General features: G+C 40.4%; 1 protein-coding gene across 1 annotated transcript; it reads left to right on the top strand.

Moving 5' to 3' along the window:
- The first annotated feature begins 762 nt into the window (after positions 1–762).
- CXADR (CXADR cell adhesion molecule) lies at positions 763–24895 on the top strand. The gene is made up of 7 exons (XM_074536176.1): positions 763–1166; positions 16942–17111; positions 17794–17998; positions 18364–18519; positions 19516–19638; positions 19922–20060; positions 20410–24895. The coding sequence occupies exons 1-7, from the start codon at positions 1109–1111 to the stop codon at positions 20675–20677; spliced, it is 1119 nt and encodes a 372-aa protein (XP_074392277.1). The 5' UTR covers positions 763–1108; the 3' UTR covers positions 20678–24895.
- Positions 24896–25336: the final 441 nt, after the last annotated feature.

Raw genomic sequence — 25336 nt, 5'->3', positions numbered from 1 at the left:
ATTTTGAAAGACTTAAGTGCATGTTCACATAATCTTCATTTCCAGCAGAAATGGAGACACTGCAAATTTCAGCACCAGAATTCCTTTACCGAATGAAAGGTGTAGCACCTCCTTTTTAGCTAAGTGCATCTGAAACAAACCCTGTATGATGCCCACTTAATCCAATGCTTTTGACAAGGGCAAAAAAAATTGTTTTTTAAACTCTCACCTCATACATACAGAATGTAATCATATAAAATGTATTTACAACAGAAAAATAACGAAATGGTAACACTTTCAAAATCTGTTTGGAATGAAAAATCTGGATTGCACAACCTTTATGTAAATATTTGGTTATGGCAGCATTTTCCCAATAGAGACTGAGCTGTGGACATAACAGAGGGTACCAGAACTACTTAACCCTTTACAAGTGTCAGAAGCACATTTACATCAAACAGCTTTGCTATTGCAGTATGCTGTGACACACACAAGGGAATAATTAATGGAAAATAAACCGCATCAGGTACACTTTCTATTCTGATAAATGTATCTGTTTTTGCTGTATGTGAAGCATGATCCGGTTCTTTCTGGAACCGGCGAGGGCTGCTATTGAACCAAACTCTGCTTTGTGCCCTTCCTCACACGCTCTCATCTCCCTTTTGTCTCCTGAGCGAGCTTTCCACGATTCCAGATCCTTCACCGCCGAGACGTGTGCGCTGCACAAGGAGCGCACAAGGCGCTGCAGCCGCGTTGCCATGGGGACCGAGACACGTCCGCTCGGCGCTCGCAGGGACCGCAAGGGACCGGCGCTCCCGACGGCAGGGCAGCGCTTCCAGCCGCACCGCGGGCACCCCGCCTGTTACCGCGGGCACCCCTCCGGTTACCGCGGGCAGCCTGCCGCCGCTCGCACCGCGTGTTCCGCCCCGTCCGCGCTGCCGGCCGTGCGGGCGGTGAGGGCAGCCCCGGCGGGCGCAGGTGCCGCGGGCGGGGCGGGCGCTGCGGAGCCGCGGCGGGGCGGGGAGCGGCCGGAAGTGACGGGGCCGGGCCGGGCCGGGCTGATTCACCTGCTGGGCGGTGCGCGGGGCGCAGCCCGGGCACGGAGCCGCCGCCGCCGGGTGCCCGCCGCGCCATGGAGCCGCCGCTGCTGTCGCTGCTCGGCGTGGCCCTTGTGCTGCTCTGCTCCGCAGGTGGGCGCAGGTGGAAGGGACGGGACGGGACTGGACTGGACCGGACCGACGGGAGGGAAAGGGAAGGGAAAAGGAGGGAGAGAGAGAGGGGAGGGCGGGAGGCAGCGGCGGCTCTGTGGGGCTGGGAGGAAGCGCGGCGGGGCTGAGGGGGTGCTGCCCGCACGGTGGCCGCTCCGGGGGCTGGGGTGCGCCACACCTCCGCCCCTGCGTGTGTGGGGTCCCCGCCGTGTGTGTGGGCGTGAGGGGGTCTCCGCCCTGTGTCTGTGTGTGAGAGACACTCTGTGTGTGAGTCCCGGCCGGGTGCGGGTCTCCCTCGCTCGTGTATTCCCCGTCCCCTGCCTTCCTCAGCCCGGGGCGCGGTGCCCGGGCGGGCGCTGGCGGAGGGGCCGCGCCGCGGAGCCGACCTGGGCTTTGTTCGCCCTCAGCGCCGCTGCCGAGCTTTATGTGCCGCCTCCACCTCCCCTTCCCCCGCCGCCTCCCGGGAAGCCGCCGGTGCCCGCCCGGGGTCTCCCGGCTGGAGCGGCGGAGCCGCGGAAAACCGACGTGGAAAAAGCAAAAAGAAGCAAAAAAAAAAAAAAAAAGAAATTCCCCCTGTGTTGCATTGAAACCCCAACCCTGCTGTGTAGCACCTCCAGCATCCAGGCTGGCGCTGCTGTTGAGGGGTGGAAGGGGCCGGGAGGCTCCCGGAGAGCCCTCGGATCGCGGCTGTCCAAAGCCGATGGACACGATGGAGCCCTGCCGGGGAAACGCGAGAGGGTTTGAGGGTGGGAGGAAAGGAGTTGAATTGGATGGACCTCAACGCGTTTGTTTTTCGTGATGAAAGAAAACAAAGGAGTAGATAGTCTCGAACAAAAAAAGCAATCAACCATTCCCAGAACCCACACATACCAAATCAAACGTGCCTAGGCTGCTAAAAAGCAGGCAGATGTTTTTCATCTCAAATCCTAGATGTTATTGGGTTCCTGTAATCAGCTTGGCTGCCATATCAGTGTTTCCTACACATACCTCTAAAATAAAAGCGAGTTTTCATTGAAGTTGACCCAAACTTATGTGAAATTATAAAAGGTGACAAAACACCCATGGAGGCTCAGCTTCACAGTAAAATGTGTATCAGTTGTGTCAGGGGGTGAGGTTTTACTTCCTATTGAAATGTTAATGCCTGTCTTGATGTCACTGCTGTTTTGGGAAATTACTCATGGGATCAAAACTGTGTGTCTGTAATGGAATGGTGAACTCTGATCTCCTGAATGAAAGGGAATAGGTAGTTCTGCATTAAATGTGTTTCCTGAAACAGAGTTAGAAACAAGGTAGATGCTGTGGGTTACTAGTATTTAGTTGGCAAGGTTTGTCATCAAGATTTATATTGAAAAGCTTCATGTAACGAAAACTGTGAAAAGAACTTACTGTGATTAGAATTAGATGTGCTGCATTTGCACTGCTAGGTTATCAAAGGCTATGGTTACAAAAATTAAGAATAATTAATGTATGAAGAAATGTCAATCCGTAATGGAATTTTACACTTTAGTTCTGCTGAAGGATACAGGTGTCTTCAGATCTCAGTGTGAAATTGACTTTGTAAATAAAGAAATATTCCTAATAAAAACGCACATGCCTCTTTCATGCAGTTGTTTGAGTGACTGTACTCTAAAACACATATATTTCAGTCCTCTGAAGGAAATAATTGAATAATCCGTGTATGGTAGGAGTTGAGGTGTCCTCTGAACTAGCCTGTGTTCTTTCCCATCAGGCTGAGTTACGGTTTCTGGGTCTGTGCTGCAGATAGACATTGCTTCCTTCACTGAAGGAGCAGATGTCAGTGAGTTGCTGTTCTCCATATGGACCAAACTTAGAGGAAGCTATTTTTTGTGCAGTTGAGTGAGAGCTGTTGTCAGTGAAGCATTGCCTAGGTGCTGAAGTTACTTGGATTTGTGGTGGTTGTGGTTTAACCCTAGTAAGAAACTGAGGACCACCTACATGGTCACTTGTTCTCCTTGTGTGGAGATGAGGGAGGGAATTGGGAGGGTAAAAATGAGAAAACTCGTGGGTGGAGATGAAGACAGTTTAATGGGGAAAGGAAAATCCATGCATGCAAGCCAAGCAGAAGAAGGAATGAATTCACCACCTCCTATGAGCAGGGAGATGCTCAGCTGTGCCCAGGAAAGCAGGGCTCTGTCACACCCAAGGGTGGCTTGGCAGGAGAAACATTGTCACTCTGAACATCCTCACTTCCTTCCTCACCCAGCTGCGTTCAGTGATCCTGACATCGCCTGGTGTGGCACTGTCTCTCTGTGGGTATACACTGTTGGGAAAGTAATCTCATTCCATTTGGTGCAAATTCATGTTTGTGTAGGGTTTTCAATGACAGAATAAATATAGGTGCTGAACTTGTGATCCCAATTTAACAAATATGATAATTTACGGCTTTTAAGCTGCTGAAAATGCATAACTTCAGAACACAAATTTTCAATAATTGAAAATGTTAACTTAGCCACATTATACCTACACAAAGACTTGCTAAAAAAAGATACTGCATGCATACTAACACATTTAACCTTTGGAGCAAGGTTTTACAAAACAAAAATGGCTGTGCATATGGATGCCCCAACTGAGGATGAGTTTGAGTAGAGTGTTAAGGTAAATAATTGGGTAGGAATTTCTTTAGTCAGTAGTGATATCTTTTCTTGCTGCTCTTGTGGTAGGTTTTATGTGCATTTTGGTTTTTTGTTTGCAGTGGTAATAGTTGGTAATTTTGTACTCTGCTGAAATTCTGTATTGTGTGATGCTTTATTAACAGAATTGTAAGCTTTTAAATAAGGTAAAAGTTCTGGTAAACCTTAGGAAAATCTGTAGTTAGTGCCGTATTGTTAAACTTGCAAAAGTAATTCCAGTATTGTGCATGCAGGAGTAGAACCTAATGCAGGCATGGTAAGTCAGCATTTGGTGGTTGATACACCAAATAAGTATAATAAGGAACTTAAGCCTGTTCATGTTTTTATGCATGCAATAGGATCTTGCAGAACCTTAAATTAGAAGTGTGACTACCACAGGAGTTTAATGATGACTCCCAGTCTTTTAATTGCTAAACATGGGACACTGCATCTGTTGGGCAGTAATTGAACAAGGTGCAGGGTTCAGGTTCTTCCAGAGCATCCATTGATATGAGAAGTTGCCTGAAATTTGGGACCTGTTTCCTGCATCTTAGAGTTTTAAGAAGTATGAAGTCTTTAACCAGAGATTACTTAATCCCACTGTTAGTCAGCTGCTGTGACATCAGCCATGACATCTGAATTAGTGATTTTTCCTTAGCTAATCTGTGTTTCCCAGAAGGAATTTTATGTTGAGAATGCTGCTGCAGAGATTATTATAACTCATCCCTTTGGTCTCCTCTGACTGCCCCCTGTGTTGCATCAAACTTCAGCTCCTCTCTGTTTTCACTTCCAGTTCTTGCCTCTTGCACAGCCAAGCCACTTACAGACATGAAACCACCCCTCCTGAGTGTCTGGTTTGGCTTCTGTTGCTGCTTTACGAAAAATATTTGTGCTCGTGTTTTTATATGAGCAAGTGTATGCTTTGCTATAATTCCATTCAACTTCAAGAAAGTAATCTTGAATATCTTTAAATCTGCCTCAGTGTTGGAGCACATTAAAACTCCTTTGCCACAGTGCCTGCAGAAATTTGTACGGACTAGGAAGCTGTTTTTGAGGCCAGTATTGTTTCAACATACTTCCACAATAATTTAATCAATTGTTGTTTGCATGTTTTGTAAGCTTTTAATGACAGGGATCCTCTTTGGTCATGTTGCAACTTCTGATTGATTTCTTGAAACTTTTAGATACTGTGTGAAACATAATAAATATGGAGAAGACTTTAACAACTGTGTGGCTCACCGGCATGGAAGAATGTATGTGTCCCCACCCCCTCTACTACAGCAATTTAGTTACACTTTCTTTTTTCCTGTTTCTTTCTTTTTTCCCCTCTTCCCTTTTAGGGAATTCCTCTTTTGTTCCTTTGCGCCTTTCAGGAGATGGCTCAGAAAAGTCTCTTCAGCCAGTTGTCCTGGAGTTAGTGGCAGGAAGTCACAGTTTTGTGTAAACCTGTTTCAGTGGCAACTGCAATATAAGCAGCCCCTGCATCCTAGCTGGTGCTTTCCTTTACTGCAGCTGTAAACGGGTCTCAGTTGCTGAAAACTTTAATTTTTAACTGGTTAGATCATGTGAGTTGAAAGAAGAAAGTGTTTTACCGTCAATTTGCCTGGTGCAGGGTGGGAATGAGTGACAGGAAGGATGGCAGAAGAGCATTAGGAGGAAAACTTGTTCTGTTTGATCAGTATTTTCCCAAAGTAGGGAAATATCTGTAAAATCTTGCCCTGGAGAGAGCTAACACTAGGAGTAAGACTACATGGCTAAATCAGGCAATCAGTCAGATGTCCAGATGTAACCTCAAAGATTATTTTTACAGCCCATTTAAAGTTGTACCTGGAATTCATCTGGCTCCATAGTGAGCTAGTTCAGGGAGTTTAAAAGTTATAAAAAGAATAAATTTTTGTGAGGTCAGTTTTCTGCCTGTTCCTTTTCCTGATCCAACTCAATGAGAACAAGTCTAAATTATAGCAAGGGTGTGTCAGCTGGAACCTCAAATGCATATAGGTGGAATACATTATTGCTATTGTTTATTTATTAATTTATTTAAAATTCACCTACTTCCTGGGTTATGTGTTCAAAATGTGATAAAGAGTCACAATTTGGAGCTTTATTGGTTTTGCACTGGAGCCATTCACTGGTGCTCTGATGTCCTTTAGCTGCTGTCAGGATGCATTTGAGGTACTTGATGCTTGCAAGTTGTGCAGTTGCACTTGCTGCTACATTTTTTAACAGATTTGTTTTTCATGCTCTACAGCTAAAGCCTATATGCTTAGTATGCTGAAAAACGTCAACAAGAACTATTTGGTGTGTTGGAGGGAAGGATGAGGATTTGATACATTCTCAGCTGTTTGAACTTGTACAGAATTAGTTTGCATAAGGAAGTATCCTGTATTCATTTATCCTGCATCTTCAGTTCTTTGTTTTAGATGTATTAACAGTATAAGATACAAGGAATATTTAATCTCAGTTTTAAGGCAAAAAAATTAACCTGTATATGTAAAAAAATATGTTTTAGTCTCCCTAAATTTTTTAATTATTTGTTAACTTTGTGGGTAATTCTTTGAGCTTATTCCTTTTGGTGGGAGTGGGGCAGGGAGGGAAACAAGAGCGGGCAGACAAGATGTTTTTCTCTGACATTATGATGCTTCACCTTTATATTTAAAAAAATGAAACAGTAACAAGAAAAGAGCCCAAAATCAACTCTGTGCTATTGAATCAAGTAGTTGTCAATCTTAATGCTAACCTTGCATGTACTGGGGGAAAAGCATTGTGTGTTCAGTAGCTCAGAAGAGCCAAAGCCTCTTTACTCAAGTGCAAATAACATGGCTGCTCAGTTAAGTGTTGGATTGTAGTGAACTCCCTGATGCATCGGCTGACAGATGTGCCCAATGCATTCACACTGCCAGCGAGCTGCTTCATTCAGCTCCCTTTTAAATGCCATCAAATTGGCAGGAAAAAGATCGAATCATGTGCCTTGATTGTTTAGTGACTGTGTAAGCCTCCAATATCCCTCTGTAGTGGGAAAGTGACTTGCAGGGCTAAAGGCAAAACAACCTGTGCAGCTGGCCTAGACCTGGGAGAGAAGGGGCAGGATTTTGTGTAAGTCATGGCAGGATTTTGGCCCTGATCTTATTATTTTTTTGTGGTCACTGAAAAAAGTTTTGGTAAGGTTGGCCTTCATTTCATTTTGTACTTTTCAGTGCTGTTTCTTAAAGTCTCTGAAGTGCAGTCTGAAGGTGCAGTGTCGCATTACACCTGTCCCCATTACAGATGTGATGTGGTTACACCTTCGTGTCTGCTGTGCTTGTTGCCCCTTCCAGCCGTGCCATTGGATTCCTTCTCCCCTCCCTTGTGTCCGAGCAGCCTCGTGCTGCTGCTGCCAAAGCCCATCCAGCTGATCCCACAGAAAACTTGGAATTCACTGTGGTATTATGGAGATACTGGGCTAAACACTACTCCTCTGCTTAAAACGCATCTTAGTCCCGGTTTGTGTTACACTGTCCCCTCCCCCTTTCGGTTGCCTCCCGAAAGCTTATCCTGCCCTTCAGTAAGGAGATCTGAATGCCCCCTCTCTGCTCTTGATAAGCACGTCCCTCTCAGGAAGGTCATCATTCAGCAGTTGCTAGGAGACGGGCTGGTGGCTTTGGGTTTAGCAACCCAAAAGCTCCAAGAATGTGCTGAACAAGTAAGGAGCACAAGGAGAGTTGCAAAAGAAAGGGATGTTGGAGTGAATCTGAAGGCAAAGGGTGTGTTGAGGAAAAAAGGAAGTTGTGAGGAAAAAAAAAAAAGAAAGATAATTCAAATCTTAGCCTGTGTTTTTTAAGTTTTAATTGTTGCATAGCTGTTTCAGCTGGTCTCTGAACTGTGGAGGAAAGTGAAATCAAGCTCATGCTGTGTATTTGCAGAGTTGGGGTTATTGGTAGTTTTGTTTATATGAGTCTTTAAGTTAAGAATTTTTTATTAGATTGGGAGCATGTGTAACTTGTAGCTTAATTGTGCTGTAGCTTTTAAACTGGGGCAGAGGTATGCTACACTACACAAATTGGAGCTATTTATTAATTTAATGCTGTCTGAAGGCATCCAGACTGATATTTTTTTTTAATGTCTTTGAAGAAGTGTGCATAGTCAGTTTCCTATCTATTTTTTTTTTCTTTTTTTAACTCGTGTGATTTGACAGAGGATTTGTGGATTCAAGTAAATGTGCCTCAGAAGAGTGGTGCTTCTCCCCCACCCTGCTCAGAGGAAGTAAAATTTGGAAATAGAAGCCCACTGTTTTGAGACCCAGCAGCACAGTTGACTCTCCAGGATAGTAGATAGTTTTCCAGGCTTATTCATATATGTAGGGGGATTTTTTTTTGGCGTGTGTTTCATTTTGTGGTTTCTTGTTTGGTTTTTTTTTGTTGTTGTGTTTTATTTTTTGTCGTTGGCTTATTTTTGTTTGTTTGCTTGGGGTTTTTTTTAAGTGCCCTGCTGTTTCATCAGCCTTCTTGTTGTAGCTGATGGGAAAAACTTATTTCATGCAAATAAGTCTTTTATCTGCACTCTCAGTGGAAGAAGTGTTCTGAAAACCGGGAATTTGGTCACTCAGCCTCTTTGAGCTGTAGGTGAGGTAGCTGAGATGAAATGTGCAAGAGAGGGTTTTAAAATTTTGCCCCTACTAACATTAAGTATGTAAAATTCTATCTCTTTTCTACAAAAATTGCCTCCTGAACTGTTTTTATATTTAGTTTGGGACTAAAGTAGGAAGGAGGAGAGTATGTGGAGCCAAGTCTGTCCTAGGTGAGCGCTTTTATTCCTGGGCTGCCTTTACTTTCTCTGGCTCCATAAACTGTGTCTGTTCTGCACAGTAAGAGTTTCACTGAGATCTGTGACTCCAGTTTAGAGAGCACTGACCTGGGAAGTCTGAAATGCAGGTGTGAACATCTTTTGTCTTAATTTTACTGCCTTTGAGGATTAACCAGTGCTCTGCCTAGTGGACTTAGGCTAGTGTAGAAAGGTAAGTCTTTATCTTCTCTCTCACCATTTTGCATTGGGCTTTTTTGAGGTTTAAGTAGAAGAATACTTGGTACAGTAGTGAGACTAGCCTTGGAAATGTTAGGTTTAAGTTGTTCGTTTTGTTCCTTTTGCTAAAATGTGTTTTTGGGTGTTTTTACCACTCCAGTGAGCTGTGCTTATCTCTGAAATTTGTATCACTGCATTGTATGATAACACTTAGGGTGTGAAGCATGGAAAAAATGTGGTCTGTGGAGCATGTTAAATAGTAACTGTTTAACACTTGATATTAGCAGGACAGTACTTTCTTTGTCAGGAAGGGCTTTGTGATTTGCCTTTATCAGCATGGGATTATCCTAAAAACTGAATTCTTTGTGGAGTTCTAAAATAGAATGTACGAGAACTAAACCTCTTTACACACAAGGATTCAGATGCAGTAATGCTGTGGGACTTTTTCTTCTCTTGTTTTATTTACTGCTGCATTATTACCTAGCTTTTTTGGTTCCTGACCAATTGCTTGCTTGTTCCTGTCCTTTGTTTCTTGCTTGTTTTACCTCCGTTGAGGTTACTGTGACGGCTGAATATTCTTTGATACCTAGATACCTGACTAAATTAATATTAATAGGATGTGTACTGAACTAATATGTGTGATGGAATCTGTAACATTTTGAGTTTCATTCTCATCTCAAAAATCCCCAAGTCTATTGAATTTGTGTTCTAAAGAGAAGACTGTTAATCTTTTTAGTCCTTCTTTTAAACTTCCTTTTTATTGACATTGTTCCTCCAATGTTTACTAAGCTAAAGGATACTGTTTAGGGACTTTGTGTTGCAGAGTTTATGACATGTGAAAAGTTAGAGTCACCAAAGATTCACAGTGTTTTGGGCCCAAGCTTCTGAAAGCTGTAACTGTGTTGGGTCTTTTTGCTCTTGGAGATAAGATGTAGAACCTGAGAATCCAACTCTGAAGCTGGGCCTTTATTGTTAAACTTTTTTTACCTTTTGGGGAGGGGTTTCACTGATAAATTTAGGAGGATGTGGTTTTGTTTTTCACTTGTGGCAAAACAGCATAACTGCAGCTTTTTGGCCATCTCAGCTGTGCTGATGTGACTTAGCTCCTGGGTGCTGCAAAACCCACTAAAATAAGTAATGCCAAATATTTGTTTCCTTCTATTCCTTTGTGAAGGCAACTTTTAATGCAGTTACTCGATCAGCAGGAACCTGCCTTGCAGGCATTCCCTTTGGCTGCTGAGGATGCTGATGTTTGGCATTGTGAGGAAGCAGGAGAGGACTGTGGGGTGCTTGTGGGGACATCAGCCTTGGAGCCTTTTTTTGTGTCAGAGTGTGCCATAAACACCAGGAGTCTCCTCAGCCAGGCCCTCTTCGTGTGTACCTTCCTCCCTGCACACTCCCTGCTTGCTAAGGGTGTAAACCTGACTCACTCACTCCTGCAGGGCCTGGGTTCAGAAGTGCAGGTTTGAGATAAGAGGTTGTAGAACTGTCTGAATTAAGGTGGGAAAGGTTTGGCAGCTTTGTTTTGTAAAGTCCTTACAGCTAGCTGAGAAAAGTAGGAGATGAACTGTGGAGAAGGAGAATATTCAGAAGTAGGGTTGTTGGGGAGGCAGTTTTTGAGACTGAAATCTGCCCAGTGAAAAGATTTGATCACAGGTACATCCCTAATCTGCATTTGAAATACAAATCTAAGCTGAAGTCTCTTAAGTGAATTTTGTATCTTATGACTCTCAAAGCATTAATGTATGTTTCTGGTTGTGATCTTTGCTTGCTACTTAAGGCCACATTCTGTGGGAAAAAGCATTTTTATATTTAGAGCCTCTGCTTGTTTGCAGTCAGGTATTGGCAAACAAGGCTGGTTTTGGAAATCCTGGTACTAAAGTACTCTGAAGATGCAGTTGCAGGTGGATCTCACTGAGTAGAACAGCATCTCTGAGCTCAGCTCTTACTCTGTGTAGAAGCTGTCCTGTTCCCCACGTAGGGAGGGACCGTGTCTGCCAGGTTACATAACCCTTCTGTGGCACTGCCCTATCTGATGCCACAAACATTCATGCCAAATTTAGATGCACACTTACGTTTGTGTAAGCCAGCAAGGCAGAATTTCAATGTGTCCTGATTAAATATAAAAGCACTAAATGCATAAGTAGTTCACAGAGTATTTTCCTTTCTGTTTTTATTAGTATATATCACAGCTCTGCTTATGTCTGTGTTGGAATGAAGAAAGCTTTGCTCCATTTTAATTTTTTGTCTGCTTTCTGTTTTGAAGATTCTTTTATACTAGAAACCAACTTCTATCAGATTCCATAAAATATTTAATTTTCCCTAGATTATTCTTAATAATGTCGTTTGGTAAACTGGGTTCTACTTGAGTGATACCTAAAAGTAAGTTCAGATATTCAGAAGGAAAGAATTTTTCTAAAGACTTGCTATGGGTTTGCACCCCTTCAGAAATCATATGAAAAACTTGTTCAGTCATACAGATATAGTTTGCAGTGCTCTTTAGGGTCAGTTCCCCAGAAAAAGAGTATTTTATTCCACCTTAAGAAACTTAAATCTGAATGTTCAGAATCCAAATAGTGTATTGTACTTCTTCTAATACAAACTTTTGTTAGGGATAATACTTGTTATTCTTCATCAAGGGAAGGGTGCTTTTATCTTCTCAGCCAGTCACAAATATTCATTTGTTTGCCACAGCTGAATATGGCACATGTTCTCTTGCAAAATACTTTGAAAACAATATACAGTCATTTGGATCAGGTGCACTTCAAAGCTGACTTTCAGGGGTTTTCTTGAGAGCTTGTTGTGTGCTTCTGAGTCTACGCTTTGCAGAGATTTATTTGCTGCAGTTAGAAATTAGATATTTTAATGCTAAGCATATTTGAGTAAGTAGGATGAATGACTTGAGTCACTTATCTGTGTCTAAACCAGAAAAGGGTCTGAAATTTTATCCATTAAACCATGCTAACCAAAACAAACACAGGTCTTCCTTCAGCTTGTGATAAAATGTCTGCCTGTCATGTACTAGCAGTTGGATACCACAGTGGATCCTCTTATGTTTTGAGGAACATATGTAAATAAATAGAATCTCCCTGATTAGAGTGGAAACTGAAGAGGTAAATCTTGGGGGAAAATGGAGAAAATGTCATCCTGTCACAGTGCTTGCTTCATGTAGATCTTTAATGCAGTTGCAGAATTGTTTGTGTTGGACATGACCTCGGTTGCGTCCAACCTTCTGCTCCAAACAGCAGCAACTCTGAGTACTTTGGTCTTCTCTGTACCAGCTATCACCTGTCCAGTTTTCTCTTTGATTCTTTACTGCTCATGTAATAGTAGAAGGTTTTCATGTGGCACTGGGGTCCCACGCTGCTTTCAGCTTTGGTTGTGTTTTGACTTCCCTGCAGGCGTGCTGCATGCCTGGGCAATATTTGTGTATTCTTCCCTGATAGGCTGTTATTGCTTCTTCCTCCTTAGGCCAAGCTGCTGATTAATCTGCTTATTTTGCTGGGTTTTGGGATGTACTCCTTGTGTGTGGTTAGTAATTGTCCTTAAATACTCCTCAGTTTTCTTGAGCTCTTTTGCTTTTTTGAACTGGATTCCACAGAATTCCAGCTACTGGGTAAGGCAGTCTGCTCAAACAAAGTGCAGGGTCTGTGCTGGATTTGCCTTCCTCCTCTCAGGATTTTATTAGTCACTTTCATGGTCAAGGCTGCTGTTGATCCCATCCCTGGCAGGTTCTTAGGTTTTTTTCCTTGAAAGCAATCTCAAGAAAGTATCAAATGGGAATTGAATCATTTAGTGCTGTTTTCCTCTGAAATATTTCAGAAACCTCTTAGATTTTGTATCCTGCTGTGTTGCCCTGCTAGTAGATGTCACAGAGGTGAAGTAGTAACCAGTCTCTGTCATTTTTAGAAACTTCCTGGAACTGCTGAAATAGTTTTTTTCAGGTTCTTATCCTGACCATGTGATTTGTAACAAACTTTGTCTGTGATGTTTCCTTTAACCCTGACCCACAAGCTCTTAGCCTGTTGTCTGTCCTGTAGAGCAGCTTTTTGTGTTCCAGCTACTCCTACAGGTAGAGGGTAGGTCACCTGCTGTGCTTCCCTTCCTGGCTTTGTTTAAAAGCTTGTGTCCACTGATGACACAGTGCCAGTCATGCAAGCTGTCACACACCTCACTCTGCTGTCAGCTCTGTGTGCAGGTGCTGTGGGTGGCTTCCCTTTTAACCTGATTTATCCTCACCAGGGTATCTCTTCCTGATATCTCTTCCTTCCACCAGCCGGACCCAGGTACTTCCCATGGCTCAGTCTCTACTCCCTCCCTATGGCCAAGTTCAATTCCCATTCCCTGAGATCTCTCATTTACAGGGCTCCTCACCAGCTCTGATGAGTCTGTTCATATCCCACTTCCTTGGCTGGATCCATTTCTAACTTAGCAGCCCTTGTTTCTCAGGGCCATAAAAGTTCAAGTGCTCCTTGCAGTGCCATTCCTGTGGTGAGCTGTTCACTTGAAGGATGTGTCTCTACAAGCCTTTTTCCCCACCACAGGAAAAGAGCCAGGAGGACCTGAGATCTCATGTCCAGTTTTCTAGCCACACTTGATTTGCCCCATCCAGGTCTGTGTTAATAGCAGGTAATAATTAAGTGGGAAAGGAACCAAAAAAGAAAAGAAAAAGGCACTAGTGGTGATGATTATCGAGGTCAGAGGACCCTTGACATGTCAAATTGGCCAAGCCTCCTTTTCCAGCATATCTGGCAGCAGCTGTGTGTCTTCCCTGCAGAAGGGAATCTCCAACTAGTATTACCTGCCCCTCCCTTGTGTTGCTAATGCTCAGTCCAAGCCCAGCTAGCTCTGACATGTACCTTAATTGAGGTGCTTCTGCATGCTGATGTTGACCCAAAAAAAAAAGTGGAAAAAAGGTTTGTGTTTGCAGCCTTACTGTAAGGAAAAGACCATGGAATACTGGTGTAATGAAAAAGAGGTGTTGGGAGATGTGCAGTAAGAAAGGAATTGAGATTTATGGAAAAGCTCTGATAATTAGAAGGCTCAGATTGATGTTTGAGTACCTCACACAGCAGCTACTGTGTGCTGGGAGCTTCACGTGCAGGAATGATTGTTGGGTGTTATCCTGAGGACTGTGTGCTTTAGCTTTCATTAACATCTTTGCATGCAGTCAATGTGCATATATGAAAATACTGCTTGGTCTTCAAAAGTATCAAAAATCAAAACTTTAAAAAATATTTTTATGACAATCTTCTATTTTGGGCAACCCTCTTCAGGCTGTTGGGTTCTGCTTTTATTTGGCATGTGGCTACTATGTTGATTTATATGTTTGGATCAGAGAAATGAGTGCTGTAGTAGAAACTGAAACATTTGCTATTTCTGGCTTTTAAAGCACTTGGACCAAGCTGCCAGGCAGTGATAGGTGGGACTGCTGGAGTCTGGTTTCCTAGGAGTGTGTCTCTGAAATGAGGTACTTCCAGCTTTTAGCATATTTTTTTTCTTCCCAGTTGCTACTTTTTCAGTGTTTTGCCATGAAACTGTGTAATGTCCTCTTTGAAATTATACTCACATAATGGCAATGGAGAGGCAAGAGATAGTTGAAGAATCTAATGCTTATTAGTTATGTCAGTACAAATGAGTACTTGGGGGACTTCTGCTTGTACTGGATTGTTATTTGTTCTTTTATATTTGTTTTGAAATTGTCAGAGAGATGAACAAGTAACAGCTGAAGAAGGAGAGAAATAAAACATTGATCGTAGAAGTCCCATTTGTTTAGAAAAGCAGTCAAAAAAACAGCACATGGATACTCATCTGTCCATTTTTTTTTGGCCATGTTGTGTTTCAGCAGGTATCAACTGAAAATCAGAGGGGTTGATACTTTTTAGTAGTAGGGATGTGTCCTACTGTCTTCAGAGTATGAATTGTATTCCCCACTATCTGCTGTGAAAAGGCAGAGTGTTGCTCTCACGTGAATTATTGTCCCATTTGTGAAATTCTCAGCAGGCTCCCTTGTGGGGAGGGGAAAGCAAATGTGTGTTCTGTGATCCTTTGTTGTGGAGCTTCAGATGGCAAAGTGACTGTGACTGGAGATGCTGCCACAGAGCAGCAGCTCTGCTTCAGTGATTTACTTCAGAATGAAAGCTTTTAATTTCCCAGGTTACAGATTTGAGGCTTTTAAGGAAGCAAGTAACATCATAATGTATTTCATTATCAGTCACTTATGCTGCACTTGAGTTCACATCCCTTTTCTTTAATATAGCAATGTTGAAGATGCAATTTGGAGATGAACTTGAGAGTATTGTATTGCAGTTCCCTAATGAGGCTGTGGGGGAAAGGGAAACAGAAGAGTGTGGAAAAATAGTTCAGGAATTTACATTAGTAATGTAAATGCTACTGGGTGTTATGGAAACATGAATGCACTTTAAATCTACCCATAAGCAGAGGTAGTACTAGTCTTGTCTTTGCTTATTCAGAGGTTTAGAATGGCTAGTTTGAAAATCTGAAAAGATCCTTTAGGAGGGGATAGGATTGTGACAAGTTAACTGGTATTCATGGAGATCACTTATTTAGGGAACAATATTAATTCAACCTAGTAGCAGAGAATTAATTGTTCAGATCTGTTTACTGTGGTCAAAAAAGGTAGTACCAATCTCTTAGAGTTATCCTTGAAAAGGTGTACATTGTTGGTAAGAGACTTTGCATGTAAGTCTCTTTCCTACCTCAAGCTGGTGTGGATTTTTTTGGTTGGTGTTTCTTTTTTTTTTTTTTTTCTTTCACCAGACAGAGGGTAATGTCATGAAAAGTAATACCATCAATGGTAGGAAACATATAATCCTACCTAGTTTGTTAATAATCAAACAGTGAAAGGCTTTTCTTGCAGGCTGTAGTCTAGAATTTAGTATGTCAAGTGAATTCTCTTTCTGAAGGATTTTAAAAAATAGCTGTTAAAGATCCTGCTGTTTTGTCATCAGGAAGAGAATGCAAACACTTGATAGAGAGCAAAATTTAAAAAAGCAAAAAGATATCTGTTGGGTCCCTTCCAACTCACCATATTCAATGATCTACTGAAGGAAGCTGCTCTACTTCACTGGAGCTCCTCTGCTATATGGAGAAGTGTAAGTTACAACATAAAGGCACTGTGTGAAATGATTTTAAAGACTTTTTCATCTGAGGCTGCTCTGAAAAGGCACCAAAGCCATCTATCTTCCTCATGCTGTCCACTCTCCTGGTGCCTTGCAGCTCTCGTGGCTGTGCTCACATCTGTGTGTGTGTCTAGCACCCATAAACTGACCAAAAATCTGAGCTTGGTTTCCAGCAAGGTGGACAAAACAGTGGATGTAAGAGTGCCAAACTTGTTTCCATCATGAGCAAAGGGTCTGCTTTCTACATCCTGGCTGTGATGTGCAAACCTGTACACTTGGTATAAGGGAAGCCTGTGTTTGTGGTGAAACAGGGAATCTTGCTGTAGGCTTTTTGAGTAGCTCTTTCTGTGTCACTATATGAATTCTTTTTCAGGGTTGAATTGAGGAAAATTTGTTGTTTGGAAGCATGCTTGCCTAGAGGCATGCAGATAAGGATTATGCAGCCTTTTTAGAGGAGGAAGACAAACAGAACAGACAAACAAATGCAAAAAACTCATTGAGATTTTTCAAAAAGATTAATTTGCCTTCTATCTCCCTGTAGATGGAGGAGCCCTTGTAACTAAAGGCAAAGTAAGTTACTTCCAACCCAGGATTTCTCAAGAATTCTGTCTATCCTGGCAGACTTCATTCCTGTTCCATACTTTCATTTTACAGTGAGGTAGTAATAGTAAAGTGATTATATAATGACTTGAAAACCTGCTGCTGAAAATGTTTAGCTTAGGATTGTGTGGGACGTGAATTGTGCAAAAAAACCACTCCAAACAACAACAAGTATGGCTTGAAAGATGTGGCTGCCTGTTGGATGTAATTCCACATGAGCAGCACAGAATTTTGCACTGTGTTGGGTGACAGGGTCTGCACAGGCTTTCTTCCGCAGTGACAACTCTGACTGATGGCATGAATTCTATACTGGAGAAGTATGTCATAGAGCACTTACAGTGAGCAACTGCATGTGACTTGTTTTCAAAACATAAAAATATATTTTTATAGGTCTGACAAGAAGCCTAACAATAACTTCAGTTGACCAGTCAATGTTTGAAAAGGCACAAGGAGAGAAAGTTACGTTGCCATGTACGTTTGAACTCTCGGCAGAAGATGAGGGACCACTAGATATTGAGTGGGTATTGATACCAGCAGATAATCAAAAGAAGGAACAAATAGTAAGTAGAGACTTCTCTTTCTACAGTGTTAATTCAGTTGTTTTGGTAGGTCAATGTATGAGGTTTTTACTGACTCTTTAAAGTTCCACCTTTTCAGGTTGGGATGCTTGTGATCTTAAATTGCTTTGATGCACCAGTCACATGAAATCTAGTGGAAGTTTTGAAATACTGGATTAAGAATGAAATGTTAAGACATTTTTCACTATAAACTTGCCTTCTGATGAAGAACTTCCAAATTAAATACACTTCAATTCCAAAAAGAAAACTTTGCTTTTGTACCTGCGTTATCTTCCTTATTGAAAATAGATTCACGAGGACTTAATTTTAAATATATTTAACTCTTTTAGTTATTGATACTTTCCTGTCTTTGAAAGCCTTATAAGTAAGATGATTCATATTAGTAGGCAGGTTTTGCAAAGTTAAATTGGAGCAATTCTAAACAGTTTTCTTTCAGTCAGAAGTCAATGCTGACATATTGGTACTTGGTCAGGTGTTTAGTTGGAGTATTCACTATAATGCTGTATGTGGTGGTATTTTGAAGGTGGAGATATTTGACTCACTCTGTTTCATTTCTGGGGTTAAAACTATAGAAAGAGACTTGAAAATTCAAAGAGATGAAATTATTTTAAATGTTTGTGCACTAAGTAGATTTCTGAATCATATTTCTTTTTTTTTTTTATAGATAATTATGTATGCTGTAGACAGGGTTTATAATCATTATTATGCTGGTTTGACTGGGCGAATGCAGTTTACTAACCTTGATCCTAAATCTGGTGATGGTTCACTGGATATCCTGAATTTAAAAGCATCAGACACTGGCACATATCAGTGCAAAGTGAAGAAGGCTCCTGGAGTTCAAAGCAAGAAAATACAGTTGACTGTACTTGGTAAGATAATTTATTTTCTTAAATTTTCAGTGATGATTTTTATGTGCTTATTCCACCCTATTTTCAATGTCTGAAATGAAAGCTTCTGTTGGGCAGTGTTGTACTGAATCTGTGATGATTATGGTCATTACTGAGGGAGGGATGGGCATAATTCTGTTCTGGGAAATGAAGGGAATGATATTTAGAATTATAAGCATTTCTAGAAGTTCTGCACCTGACTCATATTTTGTAGAAAAATCTTTCTGTGCATAGAAATGGTTTGTGGCACAAACTTTATCTTTCACAGAATGAACTGGCTGCCAGAACACAACTAGGAAGTATTTTAATTGTGACTGTTATTAATTCAGTGATGTTTTATTTATTAGTAAAGCCAGCACGGACTAAGTGTTCCATTGAAGGATCACAGGAGATTGGAAAAGATGTTACCTTGAAATGTGTGTCACAAGAAGGATCCCCACTTCTGTCTTACGACTGGAGGAGAGTGTCTGGCACACAGAATCTTCCTGCCACTTCTGTGCTGAGTACTGTCAAACTTCATTTATTACTCTGAAATAATTAAAAAGATTGCAATATTATTTTTGGCTTGTAAGCATCTCTGGGTTAGCATTACTATAGAGTTGTCAAGATTAAATGTCACTTCTGCCCTCTAACAAAACTGACTTTGAAACAAGCTGGAGTTGATTCTGGTTTTTAATTCATGCTTGGAAATGTTTCAAGCTTCAAGTTGAGATTTTTATCATAAAGAGCTGCAGTATCATGCTCACCTGTGCCCAGATGTTTTTAGTTCTCCTGCTTGCTGATGGTTTTGCTTCTGTGCTTAAGTGGACATAGGGAATTCAGGTGTGGCTTCAATATAATTTAAAACAAGCAAAAAATATCCAGGTTTTTTGTAAGCTTCTGCATTCTGTTAGAGTATGCAATATCTTAAAACACAGATCCCTAAAAATCATCTACAAAGGAAGAACCTAATACTGTTCTTCATTTTGGACCTGACTCCTGGTCTCCTATTTGCTGTCTCTTATTCATTGTTTTGACAGTGAATCTGTTGATCATGTCCTCTGTACCACTCAAGACTTTAGGCTACTGTTGTTGTGACCCTTCTTTCTCCACATCCCAAATTTGTCTCGTGGTAACAAAAAGAGAAATTGGCAGTATCAGTGCTGGACAAGAATGAGTGCACATTTTGCAAGAGTGACTTGTAACTCAGAAAAGCCATGTTAGTTTTGGGCTTGTGAATGTACTTTTGGGGACACTGAGTGTGTTCTGTAGAATCTAGACCCTATCTAACTTGTTCAGCAGATAGAGCAAGTCAAATACTGTGGAATACATTTCTAATGGAGTAAGACTTCTATAAACAATAGCATTTTACAGCATGATAGAACTGTTTTAATCTGTTTTTTTAATATAGTATTTTTAAAGTTAAGATTTCATGTATATGCTGGCTTAATAATTTTGTGATATTATATATGGAATTATATTTAGGAAAATGGTAAACCTCTCCCTTCTGTTGTTTGTAGATAAAAATACAGGGGAGCTTCTTCTGAAGAACGCTTCTCGAGAGTATTCTGGCACATACAGCTGTGTGGCCACAAACAGAGTTGGCACAGATGAATGTTCTGTTGAGCTGAATGTCACCCCTCGTAAGTGTTTGCTGTGCAATAGTCACACAGTGTTCTTGTATTAAAGCTGAGCAGTCTTTTTCTCTAAACTCTTAAATGGTTAAAAACCCCAATGCTCTTACGTAACTTGTGGGTGCCACTTCAAGTCTTAGTGTTTCAAATGCATGTGATTGGGCACTCCCCTCGGATTCAGTGATTCAGGATTATTGCCCTGCCTCGTGTGAAACATACTGGGCTTAATGTTTAAAGAAAGGTCTCATAACTCTGACATTTAACACACAGTGTTGTTATTTGTCTATTCTAGCCGTAAATACAGCTGGTATAATTGCTGGAGCTATTATAGGAACTCTGCTGGGTCTCTCTGTACTGTGTTCTATCATCTTCTGTTTTTGTAAGAAGCACAGAGAGAAGAAATACGAGAAAGAAGTACATCATGATATCAGGTAACAATGAGTCTCTAGTTTCTGAGCAGTATTATTGGAAGATTAACTTTTAAATGTGTAGTTTTGCAAATAAGTTACTTAACAGTTGAGATTTCTGTCTTAATCTGGAAAGCTTATTATAACACTAATGGCTTGTTGGAGAATTTCTTGTGGTTTGTCTAATTTCAGCAAACATTTTAGAGGCAAAGAATGTTGAGGGTTTGGGGGGGCTTTTGTTTCTTTAAAGGAAGATATAAGGATATTTTTGACTACATTGAAATAGAAAAAACAAACTGAGTATTTGTTTTAAAGAAATAGTGACTGAACTCTTATTCTGCAACTGATTTTGTTTGTGTTTTGCTCATTTCAGAGAAGATGTTCCACCTCCAAAGAGTCGCAGCTCTACAGCTCGCAGCTACATTGGCAGCAATCGCTCCTCCCTGGGCTCAATGTCTCCCTCCAACATGGAAGGATATACCAAAACTCCATATAGCCAAGTCCCAAGTGAAGACTTTGAACGTGCTCCTACTCAAACCCCAGCCTTTGCACCTTCAAAGGTAGCTGCACCTAATTTAAGTAGAATGGGAGCTGTTCCTGTGATGATTCCAGCACAAAGCAAAGATGGGTCGATAGTATAAAATATTATTAATTTAAAAGCTGTTTTTTTAAAAGTGTTCATTGTAAGTATTAGAGAAAAATACTGTGTTCCATCCCTCATTTAAACACTGGCATGAAATTTTCCTTGAAGAAAATATACAAGTGAGTTTGAAAAGCCACCAATTCTCATGTTTAATTTTAAATTTATTCGCAAATGATAGTTGAACTATTTGCTAAAAACGTTGACGTTCATAAATAAATATCGGACACTGAAGGTATTTGGACCTCTGGTAGGTTGCTGAGGAGGTTCTGACACTGTCAGCTAATGTACAGTTCTGAATGTGTAACAGTGAGACACAGGTGAGAAGTAGCAAAAGCATTTCATGTGTAGACCATGAAGTTTCTCAGAGTTCCTGAGACTTTATTCATAATTGTGGAATAACAGAAATATTTTAACTTGGCCACTGTCTGGTATAGTTGCAGGGGGCTGAAATACCAAGGATGACTTTGAATTCTGTTCAAATTGAGTATTTATGTGGTTCTTTAACCTGGTGATGTTTGTTTGGAGTACTGGAGCTCTTATTTGTCAGGGGCAGACAGTCATTTGATTGGTTCAATTCATTTAATTAATCTGTTCTGAATTTAAAAGGGCAATGAGTAGAAGTGTGACAGAAAACCTTGCAAATTCTTTGAAACACAAATTTTTTTACAATAACTAGTTCTGGTCCTGTCAGATAACTTAATACTTACATTATCTGATTCAAGAGGTCCTATCAGATTGTTGGTAGAAGTATCTAAGCTCTAAAACTTACAGACCAACAGTTACTGTCACAGCAAGAATGAGTTAATGTATCTTTACACAGGTCTTTAAGTTAGTTGTACCTTGCATTTTCCAATGCCTGGTTAGATACTAAGGCAGTGCTCTTAGTGTTTTTTCCAAAGCAATTTCCTAGAAGCTCTATGAGGATTTGATGAAACCTGTTTTAAGTAACTGGTATTTTATGTCTGTCCTCTTGCTCTAACCGCTGTGGAAACAACTTTTCTTGTATGCCCCTAAGCAGTAGTCAGTCCTTGTTCAAGATGCTAATGTCTGGCTGTATGAATTTGCAAGGAGTTCAAAGCTCATTTTTCCTTGCCTCTTTAACAACACTAAATATTCTGAACCAATGTTCAGACTGTGGAGAGCAAGCATTTCATGTTACAGAGAAAACAATTACCCAGAATTGTTTATACAAATCTCATGTCGCAAGATTGAAAACGCTTTTCCCAATTTTGCAAACTTAAAGCAATACAGGAGAAACACAACAATTCCTTGTCTTACTTTCACGTGTGTTTAAGGACTTCTGGTAGCTTCTAATGACTGTTGTTACATACCTGCAAAAGCTCCATTTAAAACTCTGTACAGTTTAAATCTATGAATTCTTCCTTTCTTCCTATTTTCCACCTTCTTTGTCTTGTGCTGGGGAGCAGGTGGGGCAGAGTTCTTTTAGCTGACCCTAGTTAGAGATGTTGAAGTGCAAGGTATTTTGGAAAACTGTAAATTCATTACAGTGTGTGCACTGATGTTGATGAAGGAAATATCTGAATAGGCTGTTGAAAGATGTTAGGATTATTTGTGTGTAGCAACAGTGAGAGAAAACAAAATTAACCCAGACTTCTAGGTTTAGTATCTGCTTATCTGTAGCTGCCTATACATCTGTGATGAATTCTTTGACTTACTACTAAATGTTTGTCCTATCTGTAAATAGGTGCACAATTTTTGGCTGGCACTATTAATGTAAAGAAATTTCCCTGCCCATGGCAGTGGTTGGTACAAGGTCATCTTTAAGCTCCTTACAACAATTTCATGATTTTAACATACCCTTCATACTGAATTTAGAAACTTGAATGGCTATTAAGTAATATAGAGTTACTTTTACACATTTGGGACTTTTTTAGATTGTAAACTGATACTGTTTGAGATCAGATTTTTTATCTTTCATGTGTGCCTTGTCAATAAAATTTGCCTGATTGTAACTTCAGTTTTTATTAAATTTCTGGTGCCTAAACATACTGTATGAACAGGTGCTTAGATGATGGTACAGTTCTTAAAACATGACACTGTGATCTGATTTCTTGACTCTTATGTACTATTTATACCTCTTCATGCCTATTTTTGGATGTGAACTTCAGTGTCTCTCTCTGTATTGTTCTGTATTTCAAAATGTCACTTAAATCCTTCAATTGCTAATTATGATTCAAGTGTTTGTGTTCCTGTAAGCTCTTCAGTTGTTGTACCAATGAGAGAGATGATTGACTTTCATTTATGTGGTGAATAATAGGCTTAGTAAATGTGCCAAACATAGCTTCTGAAGAACTATAGATGAGGAGACATGTTTTTGCATCCAATTATTGTGATAGAAGAGATGTCCAAGATGTTAATCATACACTGATTGTTTACCTTGAAACTAAGGCCTTTCTTAATGAAAAGGGTATAGTTACTGCAAATACAAGTTGAGTGCAAGACTAAAGTGAATCACAGACTGAGAGAGAGCTATAAACCTAAGGAACCAGGCAGCAAACCTACTAAATTTGGTTCTAAGCCGTCTGTGGACCTATGTGTTTTTTGAGGGTTTTTTTAAATTAATTTTTTGTTTGTTTTGGTTTGGCCTGAGACCCTGTAACTTACAGTCAGGTAAGCCCTAGGACACTCAAACTCAGAAACCTGTCTCAGTAAAGCACACGGAGCAGAGTTTACACATGCTTGATGCTCTGTCAGCTTGTGCAAAACAATAAATGGGCAGAAGGACAGCCTGATGTGCCCTCAGAGCCTGGCTGCTAGGCTTAGCAGCCTTGACAGTGTCTGTCTATTTATGTAATTGCATGGAAAAATGAAAGAAATGGGATCTGACACAGTCCTTATCTGAAATATAGAACCTCTGACTTGGGGTAAACTCTGCCTCAAGTTGCTATCATCATGCCTTTTTGGGTGGATGCAACACTACTATGAAAACATAATACTGCTATTATAAATTATTTCTTTTGTCACTGGGTTGTTCACTTACACTGGATTATGATTCTCAAAAGCAGCTACTGTATTTTGACAATAATTTCTAGCTGTGTGGGAGATGAACTGGTTAAACATATGAGGTGTCTGATGTGACAGAGAGCTCTGCTGACAGAAAAGTTGTAGGAAGTAATGGCAGCTGATATACCAGTTAGGAGGTGGCATTTTTAAAGTCTCATTTTGTTAAAAAAAAAGGGGGGGGGTAAGGGGAGGGAGGGTGGTACCATTGTGTAAATACTCCAAGTGAGCTCAAGAAACCTCTAGTTAATGTCATGACTGTAAACTTGCCTGTTGAGGACTACTATATATAGAAAGAAACCCCTCAATTTTAGCATGGTGTGAATAAAGTGTTAGACTTGTAATTCTGTAGAGGTTACGTAACACTTGTCCATACATTACAAGAGTTTTCATCAACTTTCTGCAGTGGGTATTTAAAGATACTTGTGTGAAACTTCCTTCCCTAAGGACAAATACTTCTTCAAAACTGTGTGGTGCACAGAAATGCCTTGTTGGAGGGGTAAAACATGACTTTTGAAAGAAATGTACAATGCATACATCTTTCTCAGCTCTTGGTAGTCTCATTCATATTAGATGTATGCTTCCTGTTTAATAGTGCAAGTAAGACTTCTGAATTGCAAGTTTTTATGTAATGCTGAATATTGTATATTACTGATTTCCATGACAAGCTTTTAGTTTTGTTCTGAGCAGTGTATATATTCTGGATCACTCTAGGTCTTTGTTCAGTCTAAAGATATTATGCTATTTGTGTCACTTAAACCTTGTTTTATACACTTGATAGGTGCTTTTTGGGGCCCTTTGTTGGATAATCCCCTAGCACTGAGGCATAGCTCAGCTGAAATCAGAGCAATAACAACTTCCTGGGATCCAAAATGTTACAATGTTACATTACATTTCTCATGCACAAAGCATGGACTTTGAACATTGATATGAATTTCAGTATGAGTTTTTATATTCACACTTTTGGGGGAATGGTATTTTAAATAAAATACAGGTATTGTGAGTGAGTTTGTAAAAAAAACAAAATCCAAAATTTTAAAATGCTATAATTCCATGACAGACTTGTGTACTTTTTGAAATAAAACTGTTGGAGAAAACAGTAGTCTGTCTTTATTTTAAAGCAGCACTTGTATATGTCTTCAGCTTTTTCTTTATGTAATTGGAAGTGAACTAATAAATATGGCTGTGTATACCATGCTGGCATGAATAATTTTATTTACTGCTTTTCCCCCCTGCCCCCTTCCAAGGCAAATAAAACTGTAGATATTTTAAAATATTCACTTTTAGGTGGGATTTTTAATTGTAGGTATAGTTATTCTGAAACATAAGCCTGGAAATGAACTTCAGATTAGATTTCATCCCTCTTTATTTTAGGTAGAACCAAAAATTCCTGAAACTGATTAATCTTTGTTGTTTAAAGTTGAAACAAGCAGACTGACAGCACTCAAAGTATGTTGATAAAATGCTAGGGGGTTTTATTGTTAATGTGTTAATTTGCATCTCTTTCAATTTTGACAAAGCTGACTTGGGATATTCTTCACTGCTTGGCCTTGCAAGCCAACTGATTATTGTCCTTGTCATTTTACATGAGATTAGTGTGATTTCTCCAGTGTCATCTCCAGGGTGGAGATCCAAA

This window comes from Zonotrichia albicollis, chromosome 2 (genome assembly GCF_047830755.1).
Source record: "Zonotrichia albicollis isolate bZonAlb1 chromosome 2, bZonAlb1.hap1, whole genome shotgun sequence".
NCBI classification, from domain to species: Eukaryota; Metazoa; Chordata; class Aves; order Passeriformes; family Passerellidae; genus Zonotrichia; species Zonotrichia albicollis.
The sequence above is the reverse complement of the archived record's forward strand: the minus strand, read 5'-3'. Positions and strand labels throughout refer to the sequence as shown.